Here is a 20,805-nt window from a genome sequence, read left to right as displayed (position 1 = left end):
TATCAACTCCCCACCCCCTTATTGTTTTTGAGTGCAAAAAAAAAAAAAAAAGAGCAGTTTTTCTATTGCAAAGAACTCAGAAACACCACAACTATGGATTTCTATTTGAAAACTCTGTGCTTAGCTTGTGAATCACATTTGCACACTTAACAGTGCTAACACTGCGTCACACAGTGCAGCACTCTTGAAAGGAACTCCAGGGTACTGTGGTACACTGATTATGAATTACTGTATTAAGGGATTTTCATATTATCTTATGAAGTAAGCTACTGCTTATGAAAGTTTACACATCTCTGATTTAGTCTATAAGGTGCAAATGTACTCTACCTTGTGTTTGTTTTCAGATTAACATGGCTAACTACCTCTCTCACAACTTACAAGTTAATTCCACAGATAAATTATTTATTTCATATTAGATCAATTTCTTTTCTTCTTTTAAAGTTTAGTGCTTTTAGCTTTATCAAGCAACTTCCCACTTTTGTATTGTAGGACAGTACAAAAGGGATCTCCCAACAGCTTTTTCACAACATTCATTTTATAGCTCTTATTCATACATCTTCTTATCCATTTCCTTTCCAAAACTCCAAATGTTTTTCACCTCTCCTCATATCAACCTTTCCCCAGCTCTCTACAGTCTCACAGTCTCCTTATGGAACTTTAAGGATTGTTTTCTACTCAGTTGAAGTCTTTTTTCCTGTAAAGGAGCTACCCTGAGATTTCTTGACTCTCCAGATATAAGAGTATCTGTAGTCTCCAAATACTCTCTAGTTAGTCATTTCTCTTGCATTCTCCTCTGTAGCAGAATAGCTATTTATAATAGGATGGCTTTGTATTGCTGCATGGCGAGATCCCTCCAAGCAAGGACAGATTCCTTTTCAAGATCCCGATTTCATTTAATTGACTGGTTTCTACTTCAGCTGTTGAATAACAGCAAGGGGTTTCTTCACACACATCCTTACCTGTTTTTACCAGTGGGCCCTTGTTTACTGCCCTGCTCCTGTGATAACCATTTATAGATTTCAAATAGGTTACTTCCTATAACAATGAAAGTTTGATTATACATTTGTGACAGTTATAAAAGCTACTTAAGAGAAAGAGAGACCCAAACAGAAGAAACCCCACCAAACAGTTAATATGAACATGCAACATTAAAAACCCAAATTCATAAAGAGTTAAATTTTACCTTATGACCTTACCTTGAATAACATGAGAGTTATCCTTCAAAAAAAAGTTATACAGGTACTTGGGAATAAAAGCTGACATGCAGGCATAGGCCAGAGCTAAATGAAAATTAGGAAAAAAAATTCAATAAAACTTGATGGAAAGAAAGAAGCATCTGTACACTGGAAAATACTTATTACTTTAAAATATATATATTCACACTCTACAGGGCAACTGTACACAATATACACAAAATGAGCATTTCTCCTTTAAAATGTTTTAAAAAGTTACTCAGAAAAAAATCTGGCTTGCACCAATTATCCAATGAACAAATCAAGCAATGCAATTCTTTACATATTAATTTTTGAGCTGCAGAAAATGAATGTGGCACTTCAGAATGACTAGAAGTTGTATGGCCCTTTATGCCAGAGGCATTGTCTAAACATGGGCGGTCACATTCTGTCCACCTAAAATTTGCTTGTTTCAACTGGAAGTGACCTTCTGTGGGAAGAATTCTTCAGAGGGGAAGGACAATTTTGGGCTCAAGAGATTAGTTTGATTCCCTGCTCTGCTACAGCTTTTTTGCCTAAGTCTAGGCAAGTCACTTAACAGCTGTAATTTAGTTTCCACTTTCTTTTAACCCCCTTTTTTCTGTCTTTTCTAGGTAGACTTTGCTAGTCACTCTCTTCTAAGATTCTTATTCCACCCTCAGCATTGTATTATCTGAGCACCTTCCAACAGAGCAGTACATTATGTGACTAATGCATCATATGTGGTTTGTTCATTTTCTTTTTAAATGGTAGCTGTGGACCCAAACATTTCTAGGATAAAACAAATCTCTTTTTACTACTACTATTTTATTATTTTTACTGTGCACCATCAAAAATTGTTTCCAATTTATTTCTTTGGTCAATATGCAAAGAAATGCCCAAGTACAAATAAATGTTGCAATGTCTGCGTCAGGGAAGCTCATAACTTCCAGACAAGCAGAATATGCAAATAAATACAACAACTGTCATGGAAGAATCCAGAGTAGCATTAGTCCAATAAACACATTAAGACTACGAACCACAAGACAAAGTGTAAACAACAGGGCTGTGTGAGGCTTTGGCAGGTGATTAGATTCGGAGGAGATCTGCCCCGATTCGGTGACTGAATCTCTGAATCCAAATTGAATCAGGAAACCAAATAAAAGGTCTGAACTGATTTGGAAAAGATTTGGTGCCACTTTGGAGATCCGGCCATAGACTAAACAGGCAGCAGTCCTCACCGCGCTGGACACAGCTGCCTCCAGCTGGTAAGTCTGTTGTGGTGGGAGGAGGGAAAGAGTGTGGGGGAAGGAGGGATTGTGGCTGGGACAAGCTGCCCAGCCAGGGCAGTGGGGCATGGGATGAATAATGTAGGCACAACCTGCTCCGGGCGGAAGGGGGCAAGCGGCAACAGGGCATAGCCCCAGGTCTGAGTGCTGCTGTGCCCACATCCCACACCCCTACCCCTGCCACCCTGGCTGGGCAGCTTGCCCCAGCCAAAATCTCTCCCTCCCCATGCCCCTTTCCTTCCCCCCACCCAACACAGGCTTACCAGCTGGAGGCAACCGAGTCCAGTGTGGCAATGACTGCTGTCTGTTTAGTCTATGGCCAGATCTCTGAAGCGGCACTGAATCTTTGGATCTGATTTGGCCAAATCAAAATCAGAACGGTGATTTGAATCTCCAAATTAAATCACTGTCCCTCTGAATTGGCCGAATCCGAAACAAGTAATTGCTACTTCACACAGGCCTAGTAAATAACACCAAGTCAGCAGACAATGTAGTCACGGTCCCCATAAAGTCAAGACTTCCTTTCAAGAGACCTATGTTATTAGGATTCAGATTAAGCTACCCAGCTTTCACTTCATCTGAGGACCTAAAATCCAGAGTAGCATTAACATTTTGATAGCCCAAATATTTTTCTCATCTGTCTATCACAAGCACCTCACTTACACATTGAATGGAAGTGGTTAAGGAATGGAAACCAAAGCATTCACAGATGGAGTTTGGATAACATCTTTCTAAGGAAATAAAAGCCACTGTAGCAGAACTGTCATCAATTCCACCAGATCTTGTGTGTTACAAAACACCAAAAATAAAGTGATAGGCAAAAATATAAATTTATAGTGAGAAAATATTGAATGTTACAGTTCATGTAAATGAAGTCTCTTACTTTGGAATACAAGTTCCTTTACCAGTATTTTTAAAGACATGCAAATAAAACAAAACAACGCCCCCCCCCCAAACATAATATACACAGTGATATTAATAAAAAATTAGGAAAGTCTACAAAAAGTCACAACACACTGATTTTATGCAAAAGCTCTAAGACTTAATGTGTCCAATGGGAGTCACAACCATGAAAAGCCTAATCCCGTACTCGCATCCTACTTATGGCTAGAACAAAAGTGCTAATAAAAACTAATCAGAATATTGAAGCTCTGTCTAATTCTAAGAATTCAGTGCCAGCACACATGAAAACCACTTCTAAAGGCAAGCTAACAAAGACACAGGAAACAAGACGAATCAACTCAATTTTACCAAAAATGTGGCCACGAGGAGTCACGCTTTTAGCTTCTTTCCTACCTTGGAGATCTCAGAACAGCAGAGTCTCTCAATGCCTGAAGAAGGGTGCTTGTGCTCGGAAGCTTGCAAAGAACTTTTTTACCAACTACTCAGTATCTTCATACAAGAGCAGATGTAGATAGTAATGAAAAGGCTACTAGTAGTTTGAATAAAGTATTATACCCAGAAGCAGATTCTACCACTTTGCTGCCAAAGACGACTATAAAGCTTCCTCCCCAAAATTTCAACACAGTGAAATTTTTAGTATTTGCCATTAAGAACTTGGTGCTGTTTGTTGGAAATGATGGTAACAGTGGGTGCAACTAATTAGCTCTGCAGTAAAGAGCCACCATCTACACATGCGCCTATATTAGGATGCAATAATTAATTAATTCCGCCACAGAATAATACTGTCTGGGACAAGTACTATCCTATGGCAGAGTAATTTATGCTACCGCAATGCACATGCAGATGGTGAATGGGGCTGGTTGAGGCATAAGGGTGCTATGGTGCAGGGGCTGCCTGTTGGCTAGTCCCACACTGTAGCACCCTTATGGTCTAGCCAGCACCTCTGCTTCCTGATGCTGCTAACCAGAGCCCGGAGCTCACCCCTTGGATCCACCTGGCTCAGTGTGCTGTGGTCTTGGGTGCACATGTAAATACTATGCCCAGGAGAAAGACTCCAGTGTAAGCTGTACCAGATTTTATTTCTTCCTAACTGCCTATGTAAATATACCCTCCGGCTTCAAAGTTCCTTTGACGTTACGTCACTAAAACTCCACCTATTGCTTATTTGCACATGTGTGCACACATACATAATAAGTTATACACGTATTCTAAAGATGCTCACCTTCATTGTTAAAATTCAAGTACAGGAATGGTGCACAAAGAGAATCTAGACCTAAGGGGAGGAAAAGTGCCAAGAAACTATGAAAAAAATGAACACTCATTGAATATGACATAAGACAAAACACACGACTTACAATATTAGTGTTAGTTATGTTTGCAGAGAATAGGCATGAAACAATGGTATAAAAATAAATATAAATAATTTAAATTTGTTAAATTGTACTAATAGGGAGATTGTGCTAATTTTTCTCAGTTGTGTCCCTGTTTCTAAAAATGCTCCAGCATATTATACTCAAAATAGTAACATTGCACAGAAGTCACTGAAGTTAACACTGAACTGAATAGCATTAGTCACTGACAACTTTTAAAAACAAAGTGAATAAAAATAATGGGAGTCAGAAAATGCAAGAGAATGAATCAATTTCTGTGGGGAAAAAGGGACAGAATTTACATTACAAACAGAATGGGAAGCATAAGAATCTTACATTTTCAATAATGTACAGATGGAATCTCCTGAAATTTCTACACTAACAGCTGCAAATGAATAATTAAATCCAATTTTAAAGTTTATTAAAAAAGAAATGAAGAGCAAAGGCAAGCAAAAGGGCCTCTGCTCTATTTAGGAAGTAACTGCATTTTAGAAAGTCTCTGCTTCGAATGCTTCCCAGGTAAACAACCAACCTATTTACTTACAAGTTAAACTTACCTTGCCAGTACACAAGATCAGGATGGGATACAACCCATGCCTTCAATACACGTCTAAACTTTGCATGGCCCTCTGGTGATGACAGCAACTCATCATACTGATGACATCGAGGAATATCAACTTCAATCTGTAACACAGGAGGAAAGCAGGAGGAAGAAATCAGAACAGGGGTGGTCCCATGGCAATCCCACAACAATGAGAGTAGGGGAAAGTAGTGGAATGCAGCCAATACATTTACATTGGGCCACCATGAAATCACAAGCCTTTTCTTCCTTCATTTTAAAAAGACATGCTGTGTGGGGAAATGCCATTTACCTGTGCTTTATATTCATGAAAGACAGCCTTGGTCTCTTAAGTGAATTTTAGTGGCACCAGTTTCTGGCTTAGCTTTCAAGTCATATCTTCTTGGGTGTTAAAATCATTTTCTTTTAAATGTTAAAGTAAGAATTCTCAGGACAGACTCAGCTCAATAAAAAAATTATATTCCTTTGGCTAGATGAAAAGAGCAGATGTTACTAGTAACGTCTGTTCACCATTTGGCACTGTACATTTCTGTGAAGAACTATATCCTTTGAGCTTCTGTTGAAGCTGATGGGATTTGGGGATGCTGTCATACAGCATCCAGATCCAAGTTGCAGAGTAAGTATTTCCTTTTTTCTATTTAGTATCCCTTTGCTAGGTTCTAACATCTGTTTATTTTTATTTCAAAAGCAATCAACCCGAATACAAGGTTGCATTTTATGAATGCTATATTATAATTTGTGTTACGTTAACTAGTTTCTTGCAGGTCTTGCAACATGCTTATACTCTAGTTTACATAACTACAAAACCCCCTCAAAGTTCAATTTAGATCAGCAGCATCAACTGCAGTAAAAGAGTAGAACAGTTAACTTCATTTTTGAAGTGGAGGAAATGTCTTGCATTATATTGAGACAGGACTTGAAAATAAACACAAAGCTTACTTGTCGATCTGTAGGAATTGGAGTGTCCTTATCAATAGCATCATATCTTGCTTGAATGGCACCCTACAAGTGGAAGAATAATTTTAAAGAAACAGAAAGACTTCAGGTTAAATACTAATGCATTTCACTGCACATATACCAAAAGAAATTCGACTACGGTATAAAGTTACAGCTTTTTCCAGTTACGCTAGCCAGAAGAATGCAGTTTGTTAATAAAGTATGGACACTAAATGCTTCATAATTCAATAAATCCCAGCTGTAAGACTGTGTCAGCACTATCATCTTTTGTCTGTTATATTCCAAACCATTTGCTCCTGCTTTCTATGAAACTAGCCTGAGATGTAGCAGTTCTCTTGTGTTTAAGATGCATGTTTCATCTCAGGTGGCTGTATGGGATCAGCTCATAAAATTGGCCACACTCTTGATCTAGTGTTTGATTTGCAAGATTTAAGATAGCCACATCATGGGCCTCCAATATGATGTTGAGATATACTATCAGGAAAGAAATAGCCTCCCAACATGCTCTTCAATAAGAAGCTGACAGACTTCAGATGCTGGCTTGTCAGGTGACATCTAGACACTCAGACAAAACAGTATTTTGATTCTTGTGACACCACTATGGAAAAGGGCAGCAGCATCTATCCAGTAGATCTATCCAGCCCTGAACAAGCCTCATCCACCTGTTCTAAGCCTGGACAGACTGGTGAAGATGCGCCAAGTCACGACAAATACTGTTTGCAAGCATGCTGAAGCCTGAGGTCTTGAGAACAGTTGCTGGGGACAACCCTTACTATCTTCACTGGGGTATTTCCAGGTTGGGCACAGTGACTCAGGAATGAGAGGTGCAGCATAATCAGGCAGGACCAACCCAGGACATGTTGCTGTTGCCACAGTGTAGACACACTCCAAGTAACTTGCTTCAAGCAAGTGAAAGGAATCAGTCTCTTGTATCCCAGGATAGTAGTCTAACCACTGATGTACTCTTCTTGCCCTGATCATGCTACATTTGTAACTGGTTGTCTGCACCAACTGACAATGAGCCTTACATAACTACACTAAGTGCTTGGATACATGCAAAAAGGTGAATCTGCTACAATAAGGTTCTTGTTTCAAACCATAACACCACAGGCAATGTGTGGATAGTTACTTGCAATGCAATAGGGAGTCTCTCTGACCCCCAGCATCCCAGTCCTTCACTCTCCAGAGAAAGATGGGCTCAAGGACAGGCATTCCCAAATCAATTAAGCCTTGGTAACATTCATTTGTACTACCGCAAGGTGTTTCTGCATTGTACCAGCCTCCACAGCACTCTGTTCAGGGTGGGTAAAAATAAATGACTGAAAATTTTTTTTTAAAAATCAGGGTTTTTTTGTTTAGTTGTATTAATTTGGCTTTTTTGTTAAGATGCTTTTTAAAAAAAATTAAATCTATATAAAGATAGTTTTAATGCAAGATATGTTAAAGCTCAAAGACATCATCATGGAACAGGGGTTATTACTTCTAATGATATACTATTTAAGACTACAGATGCACGTAACCTTTTTAGAAAAGATTTATAAATAGGTAACAACAGGCCATGGATTATATTAGGGGCCCAATCTTATGGGGTTTCCACAGGCTCCCCTACAGATTACTAAAGATTAAACACAACCACTCTACCTAATGGTACTTTATGCTCAGTCTAGAAGATCCCATTAAGCATCTGTGATGATTAATTTTGGTCCTCAAACTGGATTTCTGTCTCCAGAGATAACATCCTTGTTAACAGCGGTATATAGAGATAAGAGACAACAGACCTGATTACCTACCCATCAGCCATATTGCCTTTTTGCAAGTTTGTGTGCAGAGTCAAAGTAAATTTCCAACATACATAAGCTTGTTGTTTTAGTTAAATAAAACTGTCAAAATGGGTCACTAATTGGCTGGAGGGCCACACCCAGGGAGTGGAAGTGCACAGGTCTTATTTGACCTGGAGGAATGTGGGCAGTGGAGTCCCCCAGGGCTTGGTCCTCAGGCCCGCACTGTTCAACATCTTCATCAGTGACTTGAACAAAAGGGTAAAAAGCACCCTGTTCAAATCTGCAGACGACACTAAGATGTGGAGGAAAGTGGGCACACTAGAAGGGAGGAATAGGCTGCAGTCGGACCTAGACAGTTTACAGGGGTGGCTGGATGAGAACAGGATGGGTTTCAATACTGACAAGTGCAAAGTACTGCACCTGGGGGGAGAACAAGCAGCAGACCTACAGGCTGGGGAACTGCCTTCTCGTCAGTGCAGAGGCAGAAAAAGATCTTGGAGTCATTATTGATGCCAAAACGAACATGGGCCGACTGTGTGGGGATTAAGTCAGGAAGGCCAACCGTACTTTGTCATGCATCCACAGATGCATCTCGAGCAGGTCCAAGGAGGTGATCCTCCCCCTCTATGCAGCAATGTTCAGGCCGCAGTTGGAGTACTGCGTCTAGTTCTGGGTGCCGCACTTCAAGAGGGATGTGGACAACATGGAGAGGGTCCAGAGGAAGGCCACCCACATGATCAGGGGGCAGCAGGGCAGGCCCTGTGAGGAGAGGCTATGGGACCTGAACCTGTTCAGCCTCCACAAGAGAAGGCTGAGGGGGGATCTAGTGGCTATTTACAAACTAGTCAGAGGGGACCAGCAGGCATTGGGGAAGTCCCTGTTCCCCCGAGCACTACCAGGAGTGACTAGAAATAACAGTCACAAGCTGGCAGAGGGTAGATTTAGGCTAAATATCAGGACGCGCTACTTCGCTGTCAGGGTGGCTAGGATCTGGAACCAACTTCCAAGAGAAGTGGTGTTAGCTCGTACCCTGGGGGTGTTTAAGAGAAGGCTGGATGAACACCTTGCTGGGGTCGTTTGAGCCCAGTACTCTTTCCTGCCCATGGCAGGCGGTTGGACTCGATGATCTGCTCTGATCCTACCAACTATGAAAACAATTTAAATATCTGTTGTTTTTGGTAGACAAGTTTCTTTGAGTAAATCTGATATTTTTTATTAGACCAACTCAAATAGTTGAAAAAAATTCTTCTTAGCGAGCTTTTGGGTTTAACCTTCATACGTTCTCATGGGGTAATTTCTTACCTCAGACACACATTTTGTGCCGTATCTTGAAGTTAATTAATTTAAATTTTTTTTCTTTTTAAGATATTGTCAGTGGCACCACAGTGCACAATATCCCCAAAGAACAGCCAGCTTACATGAGTGGTTTGCCCTCTGTGGATGAAAAACTGCCCAGGGTAACATGTTGTCCCAGGTGTAAATGTGTTTTCCATATGGGATAACAACTTACCCTAAGCCCATGTTAACACACTGGGGTAACTTGTTACCCCAATGCAATTTCTGTATAAAAATGATAGGCCTAGACCTGTTTGGCCACTTTGGATGGATGCATCTGAAAGGTCAGCATTCAGTCACACCTCATTGATGTCCACAGTAACTAATAGATGGCGATCTTCCACACTGCTTTTGCAGATGTGGTAATCTCTTTTGCTAACCACTTTGTTTGCAGGCTGCAAGGTCATCAAAACACCCTGCCCTTTATTAAAAAACCCAAAACCCTTTGTCACATCCAAGTCCACCTCTGCTCTCTTTTCTCATGGCAAAACTCCGCCTCACCTGCATCTTTTATAGCATACAAGCTAGTTTACCCTGCCTTTGTTGGAAGGGAGGACAAGGAGCAAAGGGACAGCAGAGAAGAAACAGAACAACATCATACTGCAATACAGCATACACTATGGAGTCCTCTTCAATGGTAAGGGCATAACACCCTCCATGCCCCTTTTACTTGCTCTCAATAAGTCCCTGCATGTGTGGCTTCCAAGCAGCATCCACCCACATTTGGCTTGCTTGCAAAGGGTGGATGCTGGTCTCTGTGCCCAGGAGCAGAGGGTGCTACCTGTGCTGCCGTAGGGCAGGGCAGAATTGCTTCTGTGACAGCACAGGTGGGCAGGCTTGTCTTTGTTATGTATATGCATTCAGCAGTAATCAATTTTTTTCTTTTTTTTTCCTGCAGTCCAGGATGAGAAGGCAGTGCATATTCACTGCTGAAGCCTGTCTTGCACAGGTTACTGGGGATGAAAGTGACACATCCACTGATGAAATCTTATCCTAAGGCAGTGAGGACGCTGACTTTGTTCCAGACATGGGAGATTGTTTAGAGCAAGAAGACCATGAGTCTGTGGAAGCTTCATCCAGCTCAGATGAGGAGGACTTGGTGCCACAAGCAAAGTGATGCCGACACTTCCAGTGGGAAAGGGAAGAGGACCACCCCGGGGCCACCATGGAAGACCGAGGAGAGCTACAGCAGGACGTGGAGCAGAACCATTGCCACCACCCCCAGAAAACTTTGCAGATGATGACACCTTTAGAGAAAGGAATGGCCGAGTGTGGAGAAAAAAGTCCACAGCTAATGCCTCATCAGAGAACAGCCAAGGACATAGTCCATGAAAGTGCTGGGCCAAACAAGAGAGAGTAATAAAGACAGCGGTAGAAATGTTCCACCTGTTTCTCTTACAAAATATCCTGACTGTTTTCATAAGAGAAACAGAGACAGAAAGACGATTCAGGGAGTGGAATGATAGCCATCCTGAAAAAAGAAAGGAGTGGAAAAAGCTGGATGAAACAGTGGAAAGCCTACATTGGGTTTCTACTGCTGAGTGGTCTATACCACAGTGGTCATGAGGCACTGGAGGAGTTGTGGAAGCAATGCACCAGGCGTCCTTGCTTCTGTGCCTCCATGAGTTAAAAATGATTCTGTTAAATCACCAACTACCTGAGATTTGATAAAAAACTGACACGTGAGGAAAGGAAAGCTGTGGACAAGCTTGCTGCCTTCAGAGATATTTGGATACAATTTGTGAAGCAGCTCAGGAAATGGTATATTCAGGAATATACCAGGAATGGTATATTCAGGAATACACCTGATGGGTGATGAGCAGCTCATTGCAATCAGGGGTCACTGTCCCTTCAGACAGTATATGCCCACCAAGCCTCCCAAATGGCTTGTGATGCAACATCATTCCACCTGTCTGGAGACATCTACCTGGGCAAGCAACCAGAAACTCCATGCAAAGGTAATCTTGGTACCCAGGTTGTTGAAAAGCTGGCTCATCCCTGGTACAAGACAGGAAGAAATATTGTGGGTGACAGTTTCTTCACAAGTACTGAGCTAGCAGAAAGACTGCTACAGCAGGACTTAACCTATGTGGATGCGATTTGGAAAAACAAGGCTGATATCCCAAACAAAATGCAAGCAAATGGAAGAAGAGAAACTTTTTCATCCATTTTTGCTTTTGATGCATAACTCACCCTAGTTTCCTATGTTCCAAACAAGTCCAAAGTTAAACTGCTTTTGGCAAGCATGTACCTGTCAGTGGGTGGAGAGCAAAGAAAGCCAGACATCATACATGACTACAGTAAAAACAAGGGTGGGATGGATAACCTTGACCACTTAGTCTGTATGACCACCTGCAGATGGAAAATCAACAGGTGGCCAATGACATTGTTTTCAATATGCTGGACATGGTTGCCACTGCCAGCCTCATCAATTGGCTAGGCCAGAATGCAAACTGAAAGCAAAGATCACACTTAAGGAGACGGCCCTTTTTTTTTTTCTTTTTTTGCAGGAGCTTGGAGAACAGTTGGTTGATGGACAAATAAAACGAAGAGTGATGGATACACGTAATCTGTCTAAGTCCGTCAAATCTGGTATGACTGCCCTAACTTAAAAATTGCCACAATGCACCCCAGCAGAACCTTCTGCAAGCAGGCATGGATGTTGTGCAAAACCCAGAAAAACCCAGAAACGATGCAAAGATTGTAAGCAATTTGCTTGTGTGTACCACCATACATCACTGCTGCTTTGTGAACAAAGCCATATTTAGTTAAAACAGTAAGAAAATGTTTTTGGAAGTAATTGTTAGTTTGAAAACTGTGTGAACTGCAGACTTAGCAAATTGTTCATTCACATTTTGAAACTCTAAAAAAAAAAAAAAAGTTTAAATTTTGTTCATAGTTCTAGTTAAATAATATTTTGGGTTCAAATCATCATAAATATTCTTTCAAACGATCTGTATGTTTAATAAATAGTTTTTGGCAACGATTTTGAGGGCCGATACCGATAGCCAATATTTAAGAAGGCATATTGGTCAATACCAATCTGATATCCGATACAGCTGCCATCAGGTGGTATGTCTGGTGTGGTGGAAGGGGAGGGAAGGGGAGCCAGTGGCCCCCACAGTGAGGGAGGGGGCAGGGGTAGGGGCAGGTGCTGCCCAGCAGGTGGCAGGGAGGCACAGGACTACTGGCAATATCATCTGTGAGGGCCTCCCAACTTTGCATTCTCCCTTCCTACCCATGGGTTCAAGATGACTTCTAATAAATTATACTTCTAAGCCTGCAACCCATCCATTCAGCCAAAACTTTTAGGAAGGGAAGGATGGTTAATGGCAAGACAAAAAAGATATTGTTCTTAGCCCTTGTTGACTGGAGTTTTAAGAATTGGACTTTTTTTTTTTTTTAAATAGTGGTTGTCCATACATTCTTATATATATCTAAGTGCACTTTTTGGCATTAAATCAAGTAAAAATAAAATAAAATAAAATGTAGACAATGTTAAAATTCATTGGCCTAAAAGAAACATAAAACCCCCACGAAGTGAGATAAAAGGTTCCCAAATCACATTTGTTTATGTTCCTATATTATTACCTCATTTACCCACAAACCATACACACTTTTTCCCCCAAAATTTGGTCCCATAAACTAAGGTGCATATCTTAAGCAGGGAAACTGATTTTCTGCCTGGAACAGAAATACCCTGCTTTGATTCCTGTTCCACAGTGCAGCAGCAGTGGCATTACTATTCAGCTAGCCAAGGAGAAAACTGACTTAAAGGCTCATTGTTTTTTGTTTCATGGGCATTAAAAATTGGTCTCTCCTGTCTAGTGGTCTTGATGTTCCATTAAATAAGCTAACTTTTTTAGGACAACTGTATAGACTGCTTGCTGTTTCTGGTCTTTTTTCTCCTATTTCACAGCCCTGGAGACTCTTTAGCTCTTTTCAAAATCATACATCATCCACCCATGGAAACCAATTTTCAACAGCAGTTAGAGTTTCAGCTTTTAGTTAAGAAGGAAAGGGAGGGCAAGTCAGCTGATGGTTAGGTTCTGTCCCTGTTCTCTGAATTTATAAATCTTGAAAAATCTCTCTTCACTCTACCTTTCAAATTTTATTCCAGCGCATGTTGTACAAAAGAAAAATACAGTATTGTATTGTACTAAATAGTGCAAACTGTACTTATCCAATTATCAACCATCTCCCATCACCCCTCTCCCCAAATATTTTTAGTTAGTGTGAATTCTATTTATACTTCTTACCTCAACCCCCAGGAGGGCAGCCCAGGTTAAGCCTCTCAGAAGTGGAGGAATGTCAACCCTGGCTTCTTTCCAGATTTGATTTTTTTTGTATGGATAGGCCTGCAAAAACATCGCTTTCTTAAAAGCAAAGAAAAGCCTTCTTTTCATAAAAGCTTCTGTGCCACTAAACACACACATAGAAGAGCTGCCCTTCTAGATGAAAGATGCTTAACCTTGGACCCTTTCTAGATGTTACATTTATGTGGCAGCTTAGGGTTTTGACAATCAGCTGATGGTTGGCCCCAGCTTGGACAGCCCTGGGTCTCAAATCTGGGGCTATCTGGGCTGGGACGAACAATCAGCTCATTGTCTGCCCAGAGAGTCCCACTGAAACAGACATGGGGCTGACAATAAGCTGGCTGTTGCCCTCATCACCATAGCTGGGTCTCAGATGGGCCCTAGTGCAGTCCTGAGGGCAACAATCAGCTGATCGTCAGCCCCAGACCACACAGGGCTGATTAAAGACCCTAGTGCAATGTAGGGTTCAAGCTGACAATCAGCTAATTGCCAACTCCATCATGACACTCATCTACCAAATTGCTGGTGTAAGAAGAAGAGCATGGGATCATGATCCTGGGCTCCCCTTACACTGGCAAGTACATTTGCAAGAGGCAAAACTGTTAGCATCAGGGATTAGATCCTATTATGCCTTTAAATTAATGTGTGCCAGGCCCTAGCCTGCCTTTCCTACTCCAGACCAACACCCATGTATTGGAAGCAGAAGACTTTTCATCATGTTTCTTTATATTTGAAAGATTTAAAAGTAAGTTTTGTGTTTGCATAGTTTATAATTTCATCTTCATCGAGTATTCGCTTTAATGGTATAACCAATCAATTATTTTTTAAAATATCTTGGTTCATTATGTATGAGAAACCAAATAAGACTAGTCTACTGTGTGCCTCTTTACGCAGCCATCTCTTGTGAAATCATTTGGCTGAGAAAATCCAAAATGCCTTGCCCTAAATATACATAAACCTGTTTTTCGGACAATGCAACCACAGTACTAATATATAATGCCTGACAGCAAGAAAAGTCTCACAACTTGGAAAGTGCAATACAAGAAGCGTCACCAGACTGTTTATTTCTACACCACTCAGATTTGTTTCTGTAGTCAGGTTCAGCATATAGCTGTTAGAAATGAGAGGTGTAGCATCCATTTGAGTAAACTCCAATTCTTACTCTTCTTTGTTTTGGCTTCTCCATTTCTTCCCACTTCTCCTATGTTTCTTTCCTGTAATCTCTGATTCAGTTCTCTTCCCTTTTCTTCCTACCTTCTCTCCAATCTCCAATTAGCTGAGGGGTTCTCCCATCCTCCAGAGCACATGGGAGTCTGTGTGCTCAATGATGTCCATATCATAGAATCAATGAGTCGGAAGGAACCTAGACAGATCATCTAGTCCGACCCCTTGCCATGGGCAGGAAGGAGCAGAGGGTGGCAGGGGTCATAAGACCCCAGCCAGGTGCCTATCCAGTCTCCTCTTGAAGATCTCCAGGGAAGGTGAGAGCACCACCTCTCTGGGAAGCCTATTCCAGGCTCTGGCCACCCTTACAGTGAAGCAGTTCCTCCTAATATCTAACCTAAACCTATCCTCCCTCAGCTTGTGGCCATTGTTCCTGGTGACTCCAAGGGGGGCCCTGGTGAACAGACTTCCAGAGATGTTCCAGAGATTGGGCACAGTCTACACATGTGCAGCAGGAGGCGAGATTGTAGGATCTCACCTAAGATCCTATCCTCGACTCTCCATGAGCCAGCAGGTAGCAAAGCTTAGGTCCCTGCATACCCCCAGCTGGGAGGTCTGATCATCTCACTAGGGTTCCCAGGCAGACCGCATATGGTGCCTTCCTGTGACTGGGAGCTCTGATCTGTTTATCTGGGCTCCCAGCTGGGGAAGGGCATGGTGTACTCCCCCAGCTGGGATCCCTGATCATCTGAGAGGTGCTTGATAGGACAGTGTAATGCTGGGACTGACAATCAACTCACTGTCAGCCCTGGGTCTGGTTCACTGGGTCTGTCTGGGGAACCATCAGCTTTTCTTGATGTCAGGTACTATTTATCAGTACTGTGATGGCACTGTCAAAAGAAAGAGGTTTGTAGATATTTAGGGTGACTCAGTCAAATGATTACATACAACTGTGTAAGGAGACACACAAACAGTTATGTGCAGTAACTGTGGCCCGTTTCCATCACACCTTTAATTGAGGATGTGGACAGTATCTAGTCTCTGGAGCACACAGAAGCCTTTCAAGACTGCCATGTATTTCAGAGTCTGGGATAATAGACTAAATCCACTTATCTATTCAATTAATGGAAACCAAAACTACTCCAGCATGATTAAGATTTCATACCTTCAGTAACCTGTCAAAAAGGATGATTCTGTTTAGCTGGTACTCCGTGTCCCTCTCTCGGATGATCAGAGGAAGATTGGCAGCTGCAGACAGCTCATTATTACTATTTGAATGAGGTAAATTTGACTGGCTGGAAAAGAATGGGAAAAACAGGAGTAAAGAGCGACTAAACAGCCTTAATTTTAAAGAAGTACAGCCTGGAAATGCTGTTATGTTGGAAGCTGGGGTGGAGTGTTGCAGCCATGATACTCTAGGAAATATGCAAGAAACAAGGGCTGTTGGTAAAAATGCTTGAAAACATGTGTAATGCTTCTTCCCAATTATACAGTTAGCCCAATAAAAGATGTCAATAAAAGAACCTGACTTGTCTTTATGCTGGAAGACGATTAGGAAAGATGTTTCCATGAATGGAACAGTAACACTGTATTCAGTGCTGTACTGTGAGGACCACAGATTTTCAAAATACTTAACTAAAGTTAAACTTGTAAATTTAACCACCTTTAAGTGCACCTATTTTCAAAAAGCACTGAGAAGCATTCACCCACATCAGAAGCCTAAATAAGGATGCAGGGTATTAGCATTATATTTCTAATTTTGGAAAATCTTGATCCGAATATGCACTGTGCAACTATAATAGTTAATCAAAAATAACTAATAAAATTTGATTACATATACTTACTCATCTTCAAGCAGTGGATAAAATGCTTCCCCACCCACATCTTTTAGCCTCTGTAGAGTTTGGAAAAATAATTAAAAAAAACGTTATTTCATGTGAGACCATTCCTTGGTATTTTAATGGAAAATATACAAAGAAATACAAAAAGCAATTTTTAAAATCTTGACTGGTGTTTGACTAGATATTAAGTTAATTGTGATAAGGGACAAAAGAAGGAAGATCTACCCTTAGATGGCAGCAATGATGCATAAACATTTAATATTTTATATTCTACTAGAGTGAATGGAATCTCTCTCTACAAATTTAATCAATTCTAAAAATTATTCCTACCTTATCTAGACACCCCCTACTTTTCCTACAAAGACTTTTGATTCATATAGCTGCAAACCAAAGTGAAAGAATTTGGTTCTGCTTTTCTAATCAAGACAAGCTATGTTAGTTACTTCACTTTTCATAAAGACATCTGAGAACAAGTCAGTTATATAAACAGTCCCTGTGAAGAAGACAGGCAGGCAAAACACCACTTAATTCCTGGAGTGTATGGACATCTTCAGTGCAGCGTGATTAAAGTTTAATTCCATCTTCCCAACAGTGTTCTCTTTTGCAGTACAATCCCTAACCTAGAGGTAGAGTACCATCTCTTCTGGGGACTGATGGAGCAGATCAGACTCTCAGTTCATTCAGCACTGATCCTTTTTTGACTACCATCACTGTGCTCTTTGCCACAAGGAGTGTTTGAAGGATTCCCTGAAGTGTGGTTAAATGTCCCACCCCCCGCAAACTAACTGCGTAAATTGGACTAGGAAATTGGAAAGACTCAGAGCTTTCTCGTTTGTAAGGATAGTAGCCTGTGTTAGTTATGCTTAATTCAATGTGGTTTTCTAACAATATGAAAAAGAACAATTACTGAGCTTGGGGAGATTTTTGACATAGCTTTAGACTAGATTGCTTAGCTGTCAGAAATTCCATCTCAAGACTTGTAAGAAACAATAGGAAAATTTGTTGCAAGACATTAAAAGTGGGTCAATCTTTTATTTGGATATTCAGGAACTTTCTACAGAGAGAAAGGTGGACTTGTTAAAGAAACATTGCCTGAACCAAAAAGATAGAACGTTCTATTTCTATAATTAAATTAGCACTGAATGTTAAACTTATTCTCAATAAAACAGCTGTTACATCAAAACAAAACTAAATACAAATTTCATTTCACACAAAGAAGTTGATATATTTTGTCTGTGTAAACTTACTTCCATTAAATAAGTAAAAATCAGAATCTGTGTGTCTGAGTCTTCTCGGAGTTGGAATCAGTGTCCAAAGGAGTTTTGAAAGAACAACACTGATTTTATTTTTGCTATTTTGTAGGGCTGTGCAAAATTTTGACAGCTGTTTCATTTCAGAGGTGTTTCAGTCTGTTTCAGCACCTGAAACGCCAAATCCAAAATGAAAGGAAAGGCTCCGAAACATTTCTGAAATGTTTTGGAGGCGCCCCCTCCACCCCTGAACAGTCTGGCTCAGCCCCACAGCCCTCCTTTTAAAGTGCCAGGAGGCTGGGGCCAGGCGGGGGATGGGGCTGGGCAGAGGAGTCATGGGGGCTTCTCCCATGTCCCCTGCCACCAGGGCAGAGGCAGGCACAACTGAAGGAACTGCGGGAGAACTTGCAGCCATCTGTCTGTGCCTGCCTCTCCCCAGCTGATCCAAATCTCCAAATCAGTGCCAAAACAGCATTAAAACTCTGAAACAGATTTGGTTGGACCAAGATGGAACAGTGACCCAAAACACCAAAACGAATCACTGTGCTCTAAAATGGCCGAAACTGAAATGAAACATAGCCCTACTATTTGGGAATATAAAAACATAGTTACTACAGCTGGAGCACAAGCACTTAGCAACGGCTTTTTCTTACATTTCTCAGTTGGTTCAGTGACAGTGTCACAGTTGTGTCATCAAGAAGGGAACTTCTATCTCGTCCTTGTCCAAAACTCTCACCATCCTCCAACAAAAAGCTTTGAAGAGAGGAAAACCCAAATCCTGGTTATTTTAAAAGAAACTATTTGGATCAAAAGAACAAAGTTTTATGTCAATTCAATTGGTATTTTCTTTTTAAGACAAAACAAATGCTGAAATTATACTATATTGTCTCCTGACTACAAAGCCAGCTACCAAGGGGATGTGTAATACATTGAAATGCTGAAAAAGTTCCAAATGAAATAGCCACATCAGGTTTTTTAATGTGTACAATCTATAGCTTCTTATCCAAGACAACATATCTGAGGATTACCAGCAATGAAGAGGAAAGAGAAATAAATGCTACTGTCAGTCAAAAGCTGAAAATCAACAATGACAGTAACAGACATGATGGGAACTTTGTCCACTCCTCCTCAGTTACAGATGACAGCTGTGACACAGTATTTGGCAGGCTATTTGCACTCTCTGTCTATGGCAGATTAAGCCCTCAGAACCACAAATAAATCCAAAAAGGAGTAAACACAAACAGTCCATGGAAGGGAATGTTCTTGACATAGAAAGTTTCTAGAAAGAAAACTGAAGGATCATATTCTGTTGCTGCTTAAGGAAAAGAAATTATATAGCAGTATGTAGTAGCAGTAAGTGATTAAGCATTCACTAAAACGTCAACCCATTACACCATTCACCAAAGCTCAAGGCTAAACTTTGCCCCCTTTTGTTTTGTAATGAAAATATGGTGCTGGTTATTCACTGCTGACTTAGTATGTTATTTAACTACCAAAAGAGAGCTACAATCTGATCTGCACCACTGCAGTAGTCTTCATATACTAAGATCAGACTGCAGGACACAGTTGGATTGTGTAGTAAAAATTTCAACAGGACTCCAGTAGCAATGCATTTAATTATTTCACAGCTTGGAAAGTTCTTAAACCATGTAGCATCTGCACAAAATAAAACCATTTTTTATGAAAAACTGAATGGCTTGATGTGTTGGATACAGTGAGTTGAATGTATTGTGTAAATGTATGTACTATTTGCATTTTGTATTTTCAAGATGTACTGTGTTGCATACCAAATGCACAACATTTTAGTGAGTAATGTTATAGAATAATTTAATGCTATGGCACATAATGAACCTGCAGATTTTATTATAGGGTGGTATCTTTCCCTATGCATTCTTTTTAACAAATTTCGCAAGGTAATATTAAGTTTTGATGGCTGGTATATGTCAGGCAAAGCAACAGAGACATATGTGCAGGTGTTGATCCTTTCACTATTCTTCACGTTACCGTCAAACTTCCTTCAAAGTGAGAACTCAGAACTTCTGAAAAACACACCTAACATTTTTTTGAGACATTTTCTACACCAACCCCCTTTTCTCATGTTTTCATCTTCAAAAGTGTGTTCCTTTTTCTTACTTGGGGAGTGTACAGATGGGTGGCTTTGATCTGATGATTTCCTTGTTGACAAGTTCTTTCTCCAAGTCTCCTCCAGCCAAGCACCAGAGATGATAAACCTCTTCAACTGATCTTTCTGCTAGGTAATCACAGTCTTCATCTATTAACAGAAGCCAAATACAAATGAATTCTAGTGAGATAAAACAGCTGCTTAAGAAGTTATCATTCTAAATAGAGTTTTGTTAGAAAGATCAGATTAGGGTCAGGTATCCTGATGTGATACTAGACGAAAAGCGATCTTTTGTTTGCAATTGATGAAAGGAAAGTTCATAAGAAGAGAGACTGGGAAGATTCTGGAGTTTTTTGCAGCACATAAACAAGTGAAAAATATCATCTCATTTGGTGCCAGAAAAACAGAACAAAATCAGATAGATGCAATTAAACCACTGAATTGCATTTAAGGCTCCAATCTATCACACATGACGCACACACTGGCACTCTGAAGCTTTAGCGTCACAATATTAAAGAATAAAACTTTCCAAAATAAGCACTCTACATAGGTTCGAACAAGGATGATAGCAGCCCATTCCATTTGTATGAAAACTGCAAACAGGAACAAAAAGAAATTCCTCTCTCTTCTGAACTTAAGGCAAGACCATTCTAAACCTGCGTGGTTTTTTGGGTCTCTAAATGCAGAGAGATTTGGTTAGTCCCATC

The 20,805-nt window shown here is 40.6% G+C and overlaps 1 protein-coding gene across 8 annotated transcripts in view; it reads right to left on the bottom strand.

Annotated features, from left to right (window-relative positions):
- Positions 1-20,805, bottom strand: part of TBCK (TBC1 domain containing kinase) — a 181,428-nt gene that overhangs the window by 109,792 nt on the left and 50,831 nt on the right. For all 8 annotated transcript variants that reach the window (XR_016440822.1, XM_090036751.1, XM_090036745.1 and 5 more), the window contains 9 exons: positions 20,110-20,248; positions 18,630-18,729; positions 16,730-16,779; positions 16,051-16,180; positions 13,665-13,763; positions 6,272-6,334; positions 5,310-5,436; positions 4,605-4,655; positions 1,197-1,280 (listed from right to left, as the gene is read on the bottom strand). Coding sequence is in view for 7 of the 8 variants with exons in the window: in XM_090036751.1 (XP_089892877.1) it covers positions 1,197-1,280; positions 4,605-4,655; positions 5,310-5,436; positions 6,272-6,334; positions 13,665-13,763; positions 16,051-16,180; positions 16,730-16,779; positions 18,630-18,729; positions 20,110-20,248 (843 nt within the window). In the remaining variant the exon portion in view is untranslated. The remainder of the gene's footprint in view (positions 1-1,196; positions 1,281-4,604; positions 4,656-5,309; positions 5,437-6,271; positions 6,335-13,664; positions 13,764-16,050; positions 16,181-16,729; positions 16,780-18,629; positions 18,730-20,109; positions 20,249-20,805) is intronic.

Source organism: Crocodylus siamensis, chromosome 2 (genome assembly GCF_052110815.1).
Source record: "Crocodylus siamensis isolate JL-2025a chromosome 2, ASM5211081v1, whole genome shotgun sequence".
NCBI lineage: Eukaryota > Metazoa > Chordata > Crocodylia > Crocodylidae > Crocodylus > Crocodylus siamensis.
This window is presented reverse-complemented; position numbering and strand designations above follow the sequence as displayed.